We start from the raw sequence: 18,449 nt of genomic DNA, 5'->3' as shown, positions 1-18,449 counted from the left end.
TCCAAGCCGCTTTCAATCACTGCAGCCCTCAGATTACACAGCAGCAGCAGAGAGCGGGGAGGACGAGCACACGGCTCCAGCAGTGGCGTGCCGTGTCGCCGCCGCCAGGACTCGGAGTTACGCAACAGGCGGCGGCTCTTCTGCGAGGCGGGGATTTCTCTGAACATCTCCGATGTCCATCTCTGATGTCCTGACTGACCCTGAAGGTCTCACGAGACCCAGCTGCACACAGATGCTGCTGCTGCTGCTAAATGTCTTCCTGCAGATCAGAACACAACCACAGATTACGGCTCAGCCCTCCAACGTCTGATTTTCATTTGTTTCTTCAGAACTGTTGAAGTGAGGCTTTCGGGAAAAGTTAGAAGCAACGAGTATCTAACCTGCTGCAGATGGCTATTCGACTCACCTCCAGCTGAGAACAGGAAGTACCAGGCAAGGCATGCGCTGCTATAACACAGATCAGCTTTAAAAATTCAGATTTATCTGTGACCCGTGCTGCAGGATGAGCCACAAAGAGGAGTTTTATTCAAATCCTGCGTCTCCAAAGTTTCAAAATGAGCCGTAGTTTGATAAAATTTGACAACAAGCAAGTTTTGAAACTGGGTTTTTATTGGTCTGGAGTGACATCGATGGGAATTAAAGCCCGGCATTTGTGTTGCCATCTACAGCAGGTAAGATATTAACTTTTCATAGGCTTCCCAGAAAACCCCCACGTCAAAAGAACTGAACTGTCCCTTTACGCTGTCCGGGGGCTTCTGGTTGTTTCAAAAGGAAAAAAGGGAATATCAAACCAAATGTAGAACAGAGTGAAACATCTGTAGCTACGAGAGTGAGAGAGTGAATCCGTTTAGTGAGAGAGTGAATGGAGTGTTTGTCTGGAAAGTGACGTTCGCTGGAGTGTCTCTACACACGCTGGACTGAGTGGACGTCCTGAGAAAGACAAACTGGGTGTCCAGAAATTATTTCAATATCAGAAAATTCAAACTCATCGTGACTCTGGCTCAGAAATGCATCAAATACAGGATTTTTTTTTTTTCGTACATAAAAATAATCCCCAATCAATAATCTGTACAGTAAACAGCCTGACCTGTAGATGTTTCTGTTTGCAGCAACTCGGGTCAACACCAAACAACAACTCCGTATTGCTGATCCTCACCGAACAGCTTCAGAGCTCTGTGACGCCGTTCAGGTGAATTAAAACACCGACCTGGTGAAGTCAGTGAAGCTCATTGATTGTAAGACGTGTTGCGTTCTCACACGATTAAATCCTGTTGATTCAGCGTTCACACAGCTATTTTCCTGTTTTTGTATTTTTCTGTACGTTTTAGCGATAATCTCCTTTTGCTTTCTGCTGTTTTAGCCGCTTGTTTATAAAAACATTCAGCTCTTTCTTTATACTTCTGGTACTTTTAACCACTCATTTTGCCACACTAGCTAGCATTTTGTGACTTTTAGCTAGCCTTTTGCTACTTTAAACCACCATTTTGACCCTTTTAGCTAGCATTTGGCTACATTTATCGTCTAGCTAGCCTTTTGGTACTTTCAGTTAACATTTTGTTACAAACCATTTTGAACCTTTTAGCTAGCCTTTTCGTTTTTTTAACCATTCATTTTGCCACATTAGCTAGCATTTTGCTACTTTTAGCTAGCCTTTTGCTACTTTAAACAACCATTTTGACCATTTTAGCCAGCATATCCCAACATTAGTTAACATTTTGTTACTTTTAACCAGCCTTTTGCTACTTTTAACAAACCAAGAACCTTTTAGCTAGGCTTTTAGTACTTTAAACCAATTATTTGCCACTTTAGCTAGCATTTTAATACTTTAAGCCAGCATTTGGCTACCTTTATCATCTAGCTAGCCTTTTAGTACTTTTAGCTAGCCCTTTGGTACTATTAACAAACCATTTTGCCACTTCTAGCCAGCATTTTGCTAATTTTATCTAGCATTTAGCTTCTAAAATCTTCTAGCTAGCTTGTTGCTACTTTTAGTTATCCTTTTCCAATTTGTAGCTTTTAACACTTTTACTTTGTCTTTTAGCTACTGCTTTGCCTCTTTTAGTTTCAACAGCTCAGTTTCATCTTCTTCAGCAAATTTCAGATTATTAAACGTTTGTTTGGGAGTTGTTTTCTGGAGAGTCCGTTAACTAGTTGCTCACACCAAGAGGCAAAATCTTTTGGTGAAAAGGGGGCCGATGAAATGAAAACGGCGTCCAGGTCCGTGCTTTAGGTTTCGGCTGTGGGCCCATACTGGTGCTGAAGGGGAGGTGAAGGAGGGAGGAGGCACTGACCTCTATTCTTAAAGCCAGGGGCCTGTGGTACATAGTGAGTCCCGTGGCTCCCCTGCTCTGGGCCTGGACCCCACCATAGGTCTGGATCTGGGGCTCCACGCCTCGCTCCTGTCCTAGTCGCCACTCCAGCTCATCCCTCTGAACGGACTGTGAGTGACATGGGGAGGGAAGGGAGGGGAGGGAGGTGGCGGGAGGAGAGTGTGAAGGAGTAGAAGGGTGGGCAACAGGTACGGGGGGTGGTGGTGGTGTTCGGGGGTGGGGTGGGGGACACGTGAGAGGTGGATTGTGGACAAAACAGACAAAAGACACCAAACAAGGTAAGGGGGGACAAGGAAAATAAGCAGGCAGGGAGAAAACAAAAACAAAACATAAAATGGGTAAAAAATATAAGCAGAGGAGGAGGGAAAAACCAACTAAGACTACATGATGTGGAAGGAAACGATCGGACTAGAGTATGAAGAAAAGCGCAAAGAGAAAGACCAACTTAAAGATGACGGCGTAAGAAAGAGATGAGATAAGAACGAGAATGAGGATGAACAAAACTATGGGCTGAAACATCTGATGGGAACACAAAGAGGAACAAAGAGAGGGAACCAGGGGGAAAAAAGAATGCAAAACACCTGTTATGAAGCGCATGCAATGAGGGATACATGAGTCCAAACCAACAACTGAGAAATACCACGGAAAACTGCAGAGCGAGGGCTAGCACGCTAAAGAGTTATCAACACATGCTAGTGCACAGCCACGTGTGCTTCAGAAACAACAAATTAAGAACAATTGCATCTCGAGTCAGTGGGATGCAAATTATATCGAAACAAATTAACAAGATAAATAAACTGAAGGTTTTATTTGTAGGTTTGAAGCAGGAACATGCTAGCTGCATACTTTGTACCAGGGTTAATATCAAAAAAATAAAAACTAAAACTAAAAATTACCAGTAGGTAACAATTTGTACTAGCTAGCAACAAGCCAACTAGTAAAAACTGTCACTAGGTTAACAATTTGTATTAACTAATATTAAGTTAGCTACTACAAATGGTCACTGGCTAACAAATCCTGCTAGCTAGCAACAAGCTAGCTTGTAAAATTGCCAGTAGGAAACAAGTTAGCCAGTAAAAACTGTTCTTTGCAAAAAATTGTTGCTACCTAACAGAAGCCTTTCATTAGACAACTTCGTACAAATTAACATTTAACAACATTTAAGGTACTTTTCAGGTGGATGTGTTAATCAATGGATTTAGTTCCAAAGTGCTCTTTTAAATGTATATTTTTAAAACAAGGATGGGATAAACATTTTTAGCCGTCAAAGGATAAGAAATATTAATGTTCCTTTGATGAATGTACCTGAAGTGATTCAGCTAAATATTTTTCCCGTTCGTGTTTGCTCTATTGTTTATGACAGTTCAGTGGCTAAGATATTTTAGATTTAACGTCTTCAGCAGTTCTCAAAAAGCTTTGTTTTCTGAACTTATGGAAAGTTTGGATATAACGGCTGTGACTGAACCACCCAGCTTCACCCGGACGAAGCAGAGAGTCCGACAGGAAGAGGAGCGATGGAGGCAGCTGTCAGGCCATTATCTCTACGAAGCATGTTTGATCTCTTCTCCGGTTAATTACGAAAAAAGAAAAAAAGCCCAAGATGTTTGCTGGATCGTGCAGCGCAGAGATAATGGGCCTGAGTTGGAAGGGTAAACCAGTTCTCCCCCTTTCATTGAACTGCAGTAAAACAAGAAGAGAAAGTGGGGACGTCAGCCGGCGACATTCTTCCACATTCAGCACCATGCAACGCTGTTACTCTTCTTTTTTTTGTGGTTATTTTGGTCGCGTTGGTCCTGTTTGTCTCGTTGGAACCACCTCGGAGTCACCAATCCCATGCAGGCATCGAGTTTGTGAGAAGACGTGTAGAAATGTAACAACTAAACCGGTTCTGAGTCATAAAAACGATGGTGTAACCAAGTTTTAAAAAGGAAAATACTCATCTTCATCATGCAGTTATTAACTATCCCCCCCTAAACACTTTCAGTACTTACTCCATTCACACCAAGCACCCTCCCTCGGCCCCGGGGGGACTGGAAGCAGGGGCGCTGCAGACAGGCAAGGGCTGCTGGCTATGAGGATGTGCATGGAGATGCAGATGTGAAGGCGACGGCGGCGGCAGAAAGCGATGGTGGTGGCGGTGGGACTGGGGAGGAGAGGCAGGGGGGTGCCAGCGTGGTCGAGCTGGGTGGCTTACAAAGAACGGACCTCGCACCGTCCTGACAGACGTGGCCGACTACAAGATGTTCACATTTCTCTTGCAAGACTTTGTTTCAGATCGATTATAACTCTATTTACGGTCCAAAACCAATGAAACCAAGAAACACTTTTAGTTTTGCTGTACAGTGAAAACATTTGGGCTTGACAGCTACAATAAATTAAAAAAAAAAACAAGAAAAAGACCAACATTTCAGTCTTTACCTCCAAGGATTTCCATCTATATTCCCTAAAAAGACGAGGATTGGCGTGAAACCACTCAGGTGAGTAAAGTTATCAGTTTATGTGATATGAGGAAAACAAAATGGAACATTTTAGACTAAGTTAGAGTCCAGATGTGTACGTTACTGCCTGAAACTGTCATGAACTTCGGCACATCTCTGTTCAGTTCCATGTTGGATGCTGGATGTTCCACGCTGCCCTTTAAAGCGACACAACCATCCAGTTATGACAGGACTGGTGGCCATCTTGTGTCTTACTGATCGGCTTGTTCAAACGGACACTCTGACGATCTTGGGTTTAGATTCTGCTGCTTGGAACAGTCTCATCTCTGGGGTTTTTGTTTTTAGTGAATTGTTAAAAACCAACAAGCTCTGACATGGTTCAAACCTGAACAAGACAAAAAAACAAAAAAAAAAACAAAACCAAATCTCTTACTGTTGGTGATGTCTTTGGGTTGCAGGATCGATGCAGTTGTTATTCATCTGTATTTATGTCATTCTAGAGTCTATTCCCACACTTCACCTAAAAATTTTATCTTCTGTTTTAAACAGATTTCTTCATGGTGCTACAGATCTGGAACCAAAAGCTCAAAACTGTTGCTATTTTGAACTTGTTTCTAGCTGATCTCTAGTTTTAAAACCCAAAATGCTTTCAGTGTACAGCAAACACAAAGGAATTGTTTACAACTTGTTCCACAACGACCCCGGGCCCCGTTTCTCACCTCTTGGTTTAAGTTTGCTTCTTCATAAACAAAAAGTCAGCGTGAGAGAATCGTAAAGACGGGTGCTGGCTGTAAGATCTGTTCATAAAAAGCAGTTTCTCATACTTTTGGTAACCAGCCGACGCAACCTGGCAACCCTAACTGAAAGGAAGAACTAAGGATCCCTAAAATTCTTCAATGTAAGGCTTCAGCAGTGTTTGTGCCTGAGATACGGGCTAAATACGAGCAGCTGGTGTTGGCACCACCCCGCAGTTACGCCATCAGGCTAACGCCGGACATGAAGATCAGGTGACGTAAAACGCTGCAGCAGAATCGACTCCTCGCAGGCGACTGGGCTTTAAAGCCTCCGTGCCTCGGATTCCAACCTTCGTCAGTTCCCTCTAACCCAACAGCAGCGCCGGAGCTCATTTTCTGCCACACCGCCCGTCTCTCACGCACACTCATTAATCCAAGCCTGTGATTACCACAGGGAAGAGGTGATTTGCTCATTCTGCCTTCTCGCCAAACAAACCAGGAGCTGAGGTGCAACCAAATGGAAATCACGCCTTTACTTTGACGACAAGAAGTCGAGCGTTGCATCTGAGGCGTTTAAAAGGAATACATCTTTTTCATTGCAACGAGCTGAAATGACACATGGAGGTTACTGATTGAAAAGACCCAGACCTGTCCATTAGGAGACATTCTCCTGCAACTTGGGATAAGATTCCTACTGACAGGCATGACTGAGTGTGCTTAAGCTGTTCAGTGTTGCCCTCGTCTCTAATTAGAGCTGAATCTTAACGCTCACGCCGCTGATTGAGGCTCCTGTTGAGTTTATTTGGGCCCTAAACGGTCCACTAACGACTGAACGCTCAGGGACATTTAATTTAAATCTAAATAGGTGCTCAACATTTACAAACACTGCGCGTTTGTACCCATGGGACAGTTTCATTTAGTCTAAACTCTTGAGTTAAGTAATGGAGTCAAAACGTTTTGTGCGCTGGGAGATAATCCGGACGAGGTGCTCTAACACTAATCACTAATTGTATGGAAAAAAAAAATTGTTTGCTCTTCCCAGCTAACAGTGAAAGTCTTTTCATTTAATCAGGGGGGAAAGTATCACCTTCAAGTTAAAAAAGAAAAAACAGGTAGAAAGTATAGATCTACAGATCCCCTCTCAGTCAGGTGGAGGCCATTTTGAGGGACTAACTCATGTAAACACGGTGGGAAACACTGCAAGTTCCATATCAGCAATATTTTAAAGAAACAATTAGTTCAGAAAGAATCATCTTTAGCCAGGATTACTTCGATCAGCTTCCTGTGAACCTTAAGGCCAGGCTTGTGCAGAAACTGGAGCGTTACATCTATCACTACTTAACTGAAGGATTTGGCACCCTAACCACTTAGAATAAAACTGATCTGGATCTAAAACCTGTAGAACTGTAGGCCTGGTTAAACTCAGCTTAAATATGTCCAGAGAATGACCAAAAAAAACAGATTAGTTGACCCACCCAGCGATAAACGACCAATCTAGCCCCGTGTACGGAGCTAATAATATATATGTTTGAATGCAGAACGAAGATTTCTGATCAATCATTGCTCTGTTATTAGAATGGAGCCCAATCCTTTAATCCTGGAGCTATTTGTCCACTGCTTCCTCCTGTCTGGCTGCTTGGAAATAGATGAAAATATGTCGAAACTTTGGGTCTGTTTACCGTTTACATCTTTAGTTGAATACATGTTGTCACAAGAGCAAATAACTCACCCTTTAGGCATTTCCCTACATTGTTTACACGAGTGAGGACCCTCAAAATGGCAGCACAGGGCAAGCAATCCAGAACCTAGCCAATCACGTGACTGTAAACAGGTCTTACGTCTCATAAACTCACCTGGAAGTCCGTGATCAGGTCTCTTCCGAAGGTGCCGATAGGAGAGTCGCGGGACATGGAGGTGACGGTGGACAGGAAGCTGCTGGACTCTGTGAGGTTGGGCATGGGTGAAAGGTCATCTGTCCTCTCTCTGAGCCCCTCGCCGACGTGGTCCAGTTTCTCCATGAAGATGTGCAGCTCGGTCCGGAAAGCCTTCATGCGAGTGTTGATGGTGTCCAGGACTTGAGTATCCGGTTTGGAGCCAGACGTCGGGCCGCTGTCGAGAGCCTCCCCCGTGGTCACCAGCAGCTGTCCGTCAAAGATCAGGCTGTCCGTGTCCGTGATCAGACGGTCCACAGACTTCCCAAGCCTGTCGGCCTCTCGCTTCACGTTGGCGAACGACTCGCGCTCTTCCCTCCTGCGATTGGCTGCTTCGATGGCGCTGAGGTCGCTGCCGTCCGTGGGTTTCATGCTCCCCAACCCTGAGGTGGTTCCCGTTTTCTCAAACAGGTCTTCGGAGTCGCTCTCCCCTCCAATGGGGCCCTCCCGCTTCGGCTGCAGAAGAAGAAGGCGCCCTGCCTCCTCCTCCTCGGCGGCGTCTCTTCGGCCCGCATCGCTCTCTGCGTCGCTGTCTCGGGGGCTGCTGGTGCGAAGGCCGAGGTGCGCGGCCAGGTCGCAGCGCTGGACGTTGGACATGAGGACCCGGTTCTCGTACTGCAGCTTCATCACCTTCCCACTCAGCTCGTTGATCTGCATCCTGGCTGACTTCAGCTCGTCCATCAACATGGCGGAGCCGGAGCCGTTGCCGGGTTTAAACAGCACGCCCTCACCGACCTCCTCGCCGGCGGGCCCACAGCTGCTACCGCTGCTGCTGCTGGGACCATACTTGAAGCGGTTAAGCTCGGACGTCAGCTGCCTGTTGTGGTCCTCGATCTCCGAGATGGACCGGCGCAGAAGCTCCGCCTCCTCCTCAACGAACTGGAGGTGGCGGCGCAGCTCGTTGGCCGACTCCAGCGGATCGCCACCGTACGGAGACGAGGGCATGCTGGAGAAAGGCTCCCGCCCAAAACAGTCTCTCTCGTACTGACTGCGGATGTCTTCGTTCTCCGCTCGTAAGCTGCGGTTCTCCACCTCCAGCTCCACGATCTTCCTTCCCAGGATGTTGGCCTCCTCCTCCACCAGCTTCAGGCGAAGACGCAGCTCGGCCTCCCGAGTGGTGTGAGGGCCCCCGCCCGAACACTCCGCCAGGGGGAGGGGGCTGTCGATGTCCCCGTAGATGGATTTGTACTTCTGCAGCTCCTGCTCCAGCTCGTCCTTCTCCCGCCCCAGTTTTGCCATCTTCTTCCTCATCAAGCCGGACTCCTCTTTGGAAAACTGGAGCTGGCACCGGAGGTCTGCACTGTCCTCCTGCGGGAGGGGCGGGAAGAACGGGACACAATAAAACAAAACACTAAAACCTCCCACCATCTTTAGAATTTCTGGGTGTGACATAAAACCTCAAATTCACCCGAGTCCACTCTTATGAATTAAAGGGATGGTTTATACTTTCAAACAAAAATATGGCCACCAGAACAAAGTTCATTACCTCTACACCAATGAGCTGTATTTTTTGCATTATTGAATTTTGGCAATCTGACTTAAATACATAAGTTATGTAATTATTTAATAATTTCTTGTGTTATCGGATTAAGGTGAAACCAAACGAGTGTAAGACTGGGTGTCGAGGTTCCACCGTCCTGGAAGTTTTAGTTGTTTTCTTGCTCCAACACCTGATTTAAATGGTTTAATTAGTTATTATTTTTTCTTTTTTATTTGTTATATATACACTGACACTTTTAGTTGGCCTTTTATTAAAATGTTTTTAACTCTTAGCTAATCTTCTGGTACCTTTAGTGTAGTTTATCTTAACTTTTATCATATCTTAGTTTGATTTTCCTCAGTTTATCTTTAGTTTGACTTGTTTTAGATACCATATTTCCCACACTATAGGGCTCATTGTCGTGCACCTCCCAATTTGTGTAACTTCGCGCCGCCCTCCGTTCAAAAATGGAGGACTTTGGTGTTCGCCTGAATTTAGGCCTGTCACGATAACAAATTTTACTGGGCTATTTATTGTCTCAGAAAATTATTGCGATAAACGATAAAATCGTTTGGAGGCCGTTTTAAACTAATGTAATGATAATAACATAATAGTGCAAGCAAGTACAACCTCTCAAAGAAAAGAACACTTAACACTGGAACACAAAATAAACAAAACGACCGAAAACTAAAATAAAATGGACTCTCAGCCTCCATTAACAAAACACATACTTGAATAAAAACTTTTTTTTAAAAAACGGACATTAAACCTACATTTAACCAAAACAGAACGGATTATTAAGTCTATAAACTAAACTGCCCTTTAAAAAGTAATAATTATTAGTTTTATATAGAGAAAACGGACAAAACTGGCAGCTTTATAAGCAGAAAGCGCAAACTAACAAAAGCAGAAATGTGACATACCGGCTCTCAAAAGATTCAGCGGTTCTCCTCTGCATTTTGGGTTGAACCCGAAGTGCTCCCAGCTGCTGTTACTTCAAATTGAAACCAGTTCTATTTCGTTTTTTCCCCAAATATCAAACAGCTTTAGCTTGCTAACTGCTAGCGGGGGTCTAATGCTAAAGATGGAGGCGCCTAGGCTGGCTAACTGACGCGATAGGCCACGCCCCCTGACGCTAACAGAAAGGGAGGGGTCAGTGAAGAGCACCGGAGCCGTTTGACATCCGGGGTCTTCATTAGAAACAGAGGCACATAAATGAAACTTATCGACCTTATTTTAATTTTAGTGCAATTAATTGATTTATTGTTTATCGCGACAGGCCTTGTTTTGTTTTGTTTAATGTGCCTTATATATGACAAAAGTTCAAAAATGGACCATTTATCGACAGTGCGTCTTATAATCCAGTGCGCCTTATAGTGCAGAAAATACTTTTATCTCTTATTTAGATCAAATTAGCTCATGTTTTTGATAAGTTTAGTTTAGTTTGTTACATTGTTTACATTTTTGTGTTTTCAGGATGTAAAGCACTTTGAGCCACCTTGTTGCTGAAAAGTGCTACATAAATAAACTTGACTTGACTTAATCACGTCCTCACCAAACCGTCAAGTCGTCCAGACACCACTAGTCTTCCGTTTAAACCAGGTGTTTTAAAGCAAGAACATGTCTAAAACGTGCGGGAGATAAATGTATATCGCCCACCAGCTTTTCATGTCAAAGTTTTAAAGATTTCAGAGTTTGTGTCGGAGACGACTCTCAGCTAGAGCCGCGATGGATTTAAGCTTAATATCTGTATAAAAAATTAAATAAAATAAAAAAAAGGATGCCACAGCCACAAATATAGAAACCAATTTAAAGTTTCGTTCGTGGCGAAATATTCGATCGGACGAAATTCAAAATAAAAGGGAGAGTTTTTACCAACCTGACTCGTGGATTTCTTGTCTTTGAAAGCTTCTCTGCTTCCTCGTCGCTTCAGAGCCGTCTGCAGAAACGAAAACAAGGATGTAAAAAAAAAACCACGAGGTTAAAATGAATTACATATTCTCCTAAAGTTGGACCTAAAGGCTTCCAATGAGGTCCAGTTTGAGTCCGTCTGTTCGTCTTAATGGTTATTTTGTTAAAAGAAAAGAAAACATTTGATGTTCACGATGCTGCGGAATGAAGAACAACGAACAAAAAGATGTCTGCTCTGTTGTTTCTTTGTGTCCTGGTGTCAGATCTTACACAGACAGAGACGAATACGTCAGAATGACCTCAGGCTGCGGCTCCGTTTGAGGAAAAATGAGTCCATGAAGACACTGTGCAGCGATCCCGGTCCTAAAACGATAAATAATCAAACTAATCTATCTGTAAATCAAAGCTTTCTTACAGGTCTGTCATCAGAAACAACCCTTTGTCTTCTAATCCTAATGATTTCCTTTGAAGTGGACCATTTATCTCTGCTGGGAAATCCCTTTGTATAATGTTTGTCGTCTTTGAGAAGCTTTGAGATTCCTCCGTTTTAAATATCCATCCATTTTCTTTGCCTTCTTCTCCATTCCGGGTCGCGGGGAGCTGGTGTCCGTCCCCGCCGTCACTGAGAGGCGGGGGACACCCTGGACAGGTCGCACGTCCATCGCAGGGACATATTCACCATCTCACTCACACCTCGGGGCACTTTTAAGAGTTACCAATGAACCTAACATTGATGTTTCTGGTCTGTGGGAGGAAACCGGAGTTCCCGGAGTAAACCCTGCCTGGAATTCCAGGATTTTATCAATAGAAATCCAGTTTTCAAACCGGCGCTCTGGTGATCAAAATTTGGTGATAAATCGCCAAATTACAACAAACTACGGATCGTTTCGAAGCTTCAGGGACATAGAATTTGACAGCGCCGACTCACTCAAACGAAGAAGAGGAGCATCGATTTATTTGGACGATTTAAATAAGACAAAAGGGACTAATTCCGACTGTCAGATTCCCTGCTCAGTTTGGGATGGAGATCCTTCCCCATCAGACGGCTCAACTGAACACATTTCAGGATGAAAATAAAAGATCAGATTAGGGCTTCAGATCCCGTCTTCCGCAGGAATGAAATAAATCTGGGCCTTCCGCTTAACGGAGGGAAAGACCCGGAGAGAGGAGAGGAAACTGGAGAGCGAGGATCCGATCAGACTTATTTTAAGTTCCTGACGATCAGCAGAGCCGCTTTCTAGGAATGTTCTCTCGTCCTTAAATTACGTGCCGCGAGGAAATGCCTCATGAGAGCAGCGACGTCCTCCAACGTTTTCCCAGACCTCACCTCAGCCGTTTGAGTAGCTAAAACCCACAAATGGCGGCATTTTAATCGATATCAGTTCATTACATCGATTAAAAAGTGATTCCAAAATAATTATTACTGACAGCTCAAAACGTTTTACAGTCAGCAGCAAAAAAAATCTAATTTTTTTAGTCCTTTTTGTTCAAACCTTTCCATTCAGTTACCCTGGAACATGTAGCATTAGCATTTAGGTTATTTGTTAATAAATCCATAAAAAGTTTGGACGTCAGCCTCACATTTCAAGCTAAGAGTTTGCAGCTCTGACATGACATTTAGGAAGTTCTTGGCAGCGAATAACTTCTATTAGCGTAAAACTTCCAGCTTTTTTTTTTTGTCTGACCTCAAATGGCCGACTGAAGGACGAATAAATGAACTGAACGTTTCCCAAGTTAAACACCTGAGTTTAGTCGGAGACGCGGTTTGATTTGATGTTTGTTTGCCACCCGGAGCTGAAACTCTTCCTCACCCTGGTCCGCTCGGACAGAGTGAATCATTCGTGGACAGACGAGTGGAAAACATGACGGAGGAACCCGGTTTGTCCCGACCTGCTCCGAGCCTCTGACTCAGTTTTCTGGATCTCTTTGGGACGAACTTGAACTCGCGTCGATGACGTCATTCGCCACAAACCTCACTGCAGCTTCTGCTTCAAACGTTCTGCTTTTCGTGCATCAAAATTCAAACGGGAGGAGAAGTTCAGGACGCAGAGGTTTGGATGATGAGCTTCCTAAAAAAAATCCCTTTTTTGAACAGTTTTCAGTCAGTTCAGAATAAAAAATGTGGCTTTTATTTCTCGTTTTGTCAGCGTGAGGTTCATAGGAGTCAAACTGGGACGTCAGGGAACAACGTGGAAGTTTCTGTGAAATGAGTGTTTCGCCTTAATTAATTCCCCTCCTCGGTAATTAGCAGAGACTCGGTGAGGGTTTGCAGGTGTTTGACTCGTTGAGTGAAAGACAAAATAAAATAAAAATAAAGCCTTCTGCAGCGCAGGAAGAACGGGTGTGTTCACAGAGGAACAGATCGCTTCTGTTTCTGCCAGACGCAACACGCTGCCATCAACCCAAAGATCCCAGAGCGGCGAGGAGAAGAACATTTTGGGGACGGAGGAGGAACGGGGGAGTATTTTCAGCAGCATCTGCACTCATCAGCTTGGCCTACTTCGGATGTTGCTGAAAGGCGGCGCGCGGCGCAGGGAGAGGCGTCTGGAGCTGGAAAAATGGGATTAAAACCGGAGGAGGAGGGAAGCGGCGGGGGAGGTGGGGGGGAGTCGAGCACAAAAGGGTCTGCGGCGGTCGTTAGATGAGCTAAGACCCCCCCCCAACACAACAGAACAAATATGGCTCAGAGAGATAAGTGGCTCTGAAATGTTCAGAGGCAGATTATATTCGTGACATCAGGAGGAATGAACTCAATCTGGACTCTAATCCGTTTTCAGCCATTTTTATTTCTTGTTCCTTCAAGAGGAAGGGGCCAAAGTGCTTCCCTTCTGCAGCAGGATTTATGGAGAGCCGGGTTATTTTTATTCGGACGATCAATCTGTGGCTCGCAGCACCTGAAACCGTCTAAATATACCTCATCTGGATGTGCTCCATCAGCCCGAGTGGTGCCGCCGCCCCACCCATCTGAAAACGGCTGCAGCGAGGCGAGAACACGTCCTGAAGGGACCAAAGGCAATCGACGCTGACGATCCGACAGGAAGCTGAAAAAAGCAGCAGCCTGGGGACGTGTTAGGCAGGGTTCTGGTTTCAGGGCGTCCTGCTGGATCAGGGTCAGGGGCCTGTTCACGGCAGCAGATCTCCTCGCAGTAATTAACGGCTGGGCCGTCCATCACAGTTGCCACGGTAACGAGCGGTATGGAACGACCGGATCGAAAGCAGGACAAACTCCCCTCCCTGACTCCCTTTTTCACAGCGCGGGTCACAAACAGATTCAGCTCCTTTAAAATGTGCCGACGCTGAGAGTCGTCCTTTAAAACAGTTTCAAAATGTGCGCATTTATTTCCAACGTTTTAGACAAAAACTCCGACGTGAAGGGCAGCTGGTGACAAGCATTCCCTCAAGGAATATTTTTAATCTTTAGGCAGAACCGGGCTATAACGTCTTCAATAAGCTGCAGGTCAGAGGGGAAAAGACTCGGAGTCGTTGGTGGAGCGACCCGTGTCTCAGACGAGCCGGGAGGGGGGAGGGGTGGAAGCTGCCGTGTCAGCCGCCCGCCGGCTCCTCCACGAGTCCGCCGGGGATTCTGGGAAGGCCGGCTGGCTGGCTGCGGGCCAGCGGTGGGGGAGGAGGACACGAGGACACGAGGAAGGCCAGAGAGTCACACCGAGGACGACCCCCTTGGGGGGAAACCCTGCTGGGAAATCCCAACTGACCTTTGACCTGTGATGAACCAGAACGGTTCCACCTGAGATTAAAAAAAAGGAAAAAGCTGGAAGTGTTTTATGTTCAGATGCCTTCATTTAGCAGGGAATGCATATCGCCCACCGCGATCAGGCCAGAGCTTTAGTCTCAGATCATCCTCTGATGGGAGAAGACCCGCCGAGTTTGGACCCGAACGCAGACTGAACAACGAAGAACGTGAAGAAAACCCGGGTTCCCCCCTCGTCAGAGCAGCTCAAAGCAGACCAATCGGTGGGTTCCAGCTGCTGTTCTTCAGTCATTATAACAGAAGCTGGGCTCCGGGTCGCTCCCGGCTGACCCCCTCCCTCGGCTCGGACACCCGGGTGTTCTTCCTCCTCGCTCACAGGCAGGATGTGGGTGAAGGGTGGGGGTCCGGATGGCCCATAATGAGGTCGCCCCACTTCCCACCACCGAGTGCCCTCACTGCGGCCTCAATCACGAACTCGGTGGAAAAAAGTCAGGAGGAGAAGAGACAAAACGAGGCGTGAAATACCGATTTATTAACAAATCCCTCCCAAAAAATGAGCAAAGCGCCACAGGAAGTTGTAAAATGACAACCCGAGCTGGGCGGGGGGTGGGCGTCAGTCCAGAGTCGGATAATCAGAACTCTTCGACTCTGGACTTTTAAAGCCGAGTCTGAGAACAGAGTAAAAACAAGCAGCCGCTGCAGAGGTTTTTATTTTCAGGATGAGCGTTTCCTCGGCTGGAACCGGACAGATCCTTCAGTGTTAACATCGTTTCATTCCAAGAACTAAAGAATCGACGGAGACTCGACGTGTTGGCGTACGTTTGGGACCGACTGAAGTCCAGAGAAGGTTCTTCACCAGGGGTGACGTCTGACGTAAAGATCTGGAGGGAGATGGGATTTCCCTTCCTGTTGTGATGGTTCGCTGTCCGAGGCGGCGCAGAGGGACGCATCCCGGTGAGCGGAGGGCGCGATCTTATCCGCGAAGCCAGAGCGCCACCATGGATTGATCTTTAGCTACCCCAATCGTTTGAGGAAACTCTGAATTCTAGCTTTTGTTTTGTTTGTGTAAAGATGCTCCTGAGGCAGTCCAGCAGGATGTAGGATGCAGGAAGGCAAAGGGAACATGGAACGCCATAAACAAGGGGTCGGTTCAGGAACATCTATACCGGGTACGGACTGGAAGTCCCACAGTTAAAGTGGGAGACTCCACATGTGGATGGTTAACCAACCGGACATGGTGGTGATAAAATCAGTGGTTCCCAATTCCGGTCCGTGTGGAACACCCTCCTCCATGTTTTAGTTGCTTTGACACGTCTGATTTGGACGAGTGAAGGATTAAGATTATGTCATCAGAGCGCTCGGTGCTGGAAGAACCCAGGAACAACCTCGGAGAAGAGCGCGGTCCGAGGAAGCGCTAAGATACTGAGGAGAACCCTCAGGTCCCTCTGAGGACCCGAGCTGGAAGGGAACCGCCAAAAAGGGCGAGATGGGAGTTTTTTTTTACATATGGTAGTGGCCATCTTGGTTTTTGACATGGCAACCTAACCTGATCAACCTCAGCAAACACAAAACCGGATGTAACTCACTCAGTTTAACAGATAATGAGCTAACATCTGACGTGGTAGTAGCTGAGAGTTGGTCACAAATCATAATCAAAGCACTGATTCGTTGCATCACACCTGCAGTTAAAACCAGTTTGTCGTGGCTGTGTATGGTTCTTCCACATGCTCCCGAGGCAGGTGCTGAGCAGGAATTCATAAACAGTAAACACGGATCACACGGCTGAGCGGCTGCATGGTGGCGAGCTTCACACCGACATGTGTGACTGCGGCAGATCTCGCCCCCCTCGCCGCTCACGCCTGGAGTCAGACACGAGACGCTAAGTAGGTCAACGAGATTCCTTCACTCCGGCAGCAGCGGCGGGAAGATCGGAGGAGACGTGACGGAGATGTGAGAGGCGAGAACGAGACGAGCGGGATCTTCCGCCGAGGATGACAGGCTTCAATGTGACGCGAACCTTCTCTGCAGCGGCTCGAGCTGAAGCGCCTCTCGAAAAACGCAACGACAAAAAGCAGATGTTTCCAAAACTGAGCAACATTCCAAAGAGAAGAAATTACCGCAGTTAAACACGACCACGCCTAGTTTTAGAACAATATCTGTGAAACTGACTGAACTATAGCCATTTTGGTGTTTTCTACATGCAGCGGCCTGTGGTGGCCATTTTGAATTGTGTCGACTCCAAATGTTAATCAGTCGTAGACGAACATCCAAAGATTAATTCCTAAAAGTTTCATTGAAATCCGTCCAGCGGTTTGTGAGATATTTTGCTAACAGACAGACTCCAAATACTTGATGGCGACATTTCAAAGCTCCTGAATGATCATTTTGAGCTCGGAGCGTGAGATGAGGACGACTCTCAGCTACTACCAACCCGAATCTTAGCTCAGCATCTGTAAAACCGACTGAGTCAGAACCACTTTAGTGTTCGCTGAGCTCTGTTAGCTGCGGCGGCCATTTTGGATCTGGTGTCTGAAGGCGTTTTATGGAACCAGAGCCCGGCTCTGGTGTTAAAACGGCTCCTCGGGTTCAGAGCTGCAGAACGAGGAGAACCCATCGAGGAGAACCTGTCGAGGAGAACCCGTCGAGGAGAACCCGTCACAGGAAGCTGGTTCTTCAAATGTCCCAGGAGCAGAACGACCACACTCCGATGGCAGCAGCCAAAGCCGCCACGCCGAAACGTTCCCACTGCAGTCTATGAGGCGAGCCAGAACCGGTTCTGATTCCCCTCCTTTTCCGCCGGACCAATCAAAGCTGCGGCGCCGGGATCGGGCTCCGCGGCGCTCTAAAGGTCGGAGTGCACCACGCCGAGGGGGGGAGGAAAGTTTAACAGGATTACTTTGCGGTTCCTAATCAGGAAAAACCAATTACGGCTTAATAAGCACGAAGCTCAGAGCAAATCCTCCCCGGGGTCCGGAGGGAAGATGGCGGGGAGATATCTGTGGCCGGCGCTCCGATGAGAAGCGAAGAACAAAACCGTCAGGCGGGTTTGAGGTTCTTACAGATATCTGAAAGGAAGAACGCCGAATGAGGTGGGATTTCATGGCGGGGAAAGGCGTGGCGTTCGGGAAAAACCTACAAGCGTCTTCTGTTTAAAGGAAACAGGAAGTGATGGGAACGACTCGCGGCTGCCACCGCGCCGAGGTGCGGTGACTTAAATCTCCAAGTCTGATTCAATGATATTTTGCTAACAGACACACGGGTAAAACATCTTGACAAAGACGTTGTTACAGCGAATAAGAGGAAGACTTTTGGGCCTCGGCTGGGATTTTCCCGAGGCGGGCAGGTAAAGGTGCGCCGCCTCATTCCGGTCCGACAGCATTCCTTACGCCTGCCTGAACCTCCTCTGGAACCTGGAGCTCCTGCGGCTCAAAGAGGAGATCCGTTTTTGTTTTTTTCAAACGAGGCAGCAGAGAGTCTGAGACAAACATCTTCATAAAAAAAATAAATAAAAATAAAACACACCCGGGGAGGGAGGGAGTTTTTCTGGGACGAACCTCAAGGGAAGACATCAAAACATCGTCTCCCCTGCACCTCCCTGCACCTCCCTGCACCGATACAGCTCTCCTGTGTCGGTCTGTCTGTTAGCAAAATATCTCCTGAACCGTTGGACGGATTTGAACAAAACTCTCAGGACGGAGTCATCGGGTGTACAGCTGCAGCTCATTCACATCTGGAGTCGACCCAATTCAAGATGGCCGCCGCAGCCCAATCGACCTTGCAAGGCACAAAAACGGCTATAACTCAGCCAACTTGGCAGGCACGGAGACTGAAGTTTTGTGTGGTAGTAGCTGAGAGTCATCCTCACCAAACGTTCCGAGTGCTAACACGTGTCACAAGAAGGTTTGACCAAAGCGGC

General features: G+C 46.6%; 1 protein-coding gene across 7 annotated transcripts in view; it reads right to left on the bottom strand.

The window, feature by feature from the left end:
- LOC108232885 (microtubule cross-linking factor 1) overlaps positions 1–18,449 on the bottom strand; it is a 41,797-nt gene that overhangs the window by 17,132 nt on the left and 6,216 nt on the right. For 5 of the 7 annotated variants that reach the window (XM_037981834.1, XM_017410971.3, XM_025004845.2 and 2 more), the window contains exons 4-6: positions 10,793–10,852; positions 7,356–8,741; positions 2,292–2,438 (exon numbers count right to left, since the gene is read on the bottom strand). In XM_037981834.1, the coding sequence (XP_037837762.1) occupies positions 2,292–2,438; positions 7,356–8,741; positions 10,793–10,852 (1,593 nt within the window). The remainder of the gene's footprint in view (positions 1–2,291; positions 2,439–7,355; positions 8,742–10,792; positions 10,853–18,449) is intronic. The other 2 variants (XM_037981835.1, XM_025004846.2) reach the window with 1 other exon arrangement.

Source organism: Kryptolebias marmoratus, linkage group LG20 (genome assembly GCF_001649575.2).
Source record: "Kryptolebias marmoratus isolate JLee-2015 linkage group LG20, ASM164957v2, whole genome shotgun sequence".
NCBI lineage: Eukaryota > Metazoa > Chordata > Actinopteri > Cyprinodontiformes > Rivulidae > Kryptolebias > Kryptolebias marmoratus.
The sequence above is the reverse complement of the archived record's forward strand: the minus strand, read 5'-3'. Positions and strand labels throughout refer to the sequence as shown.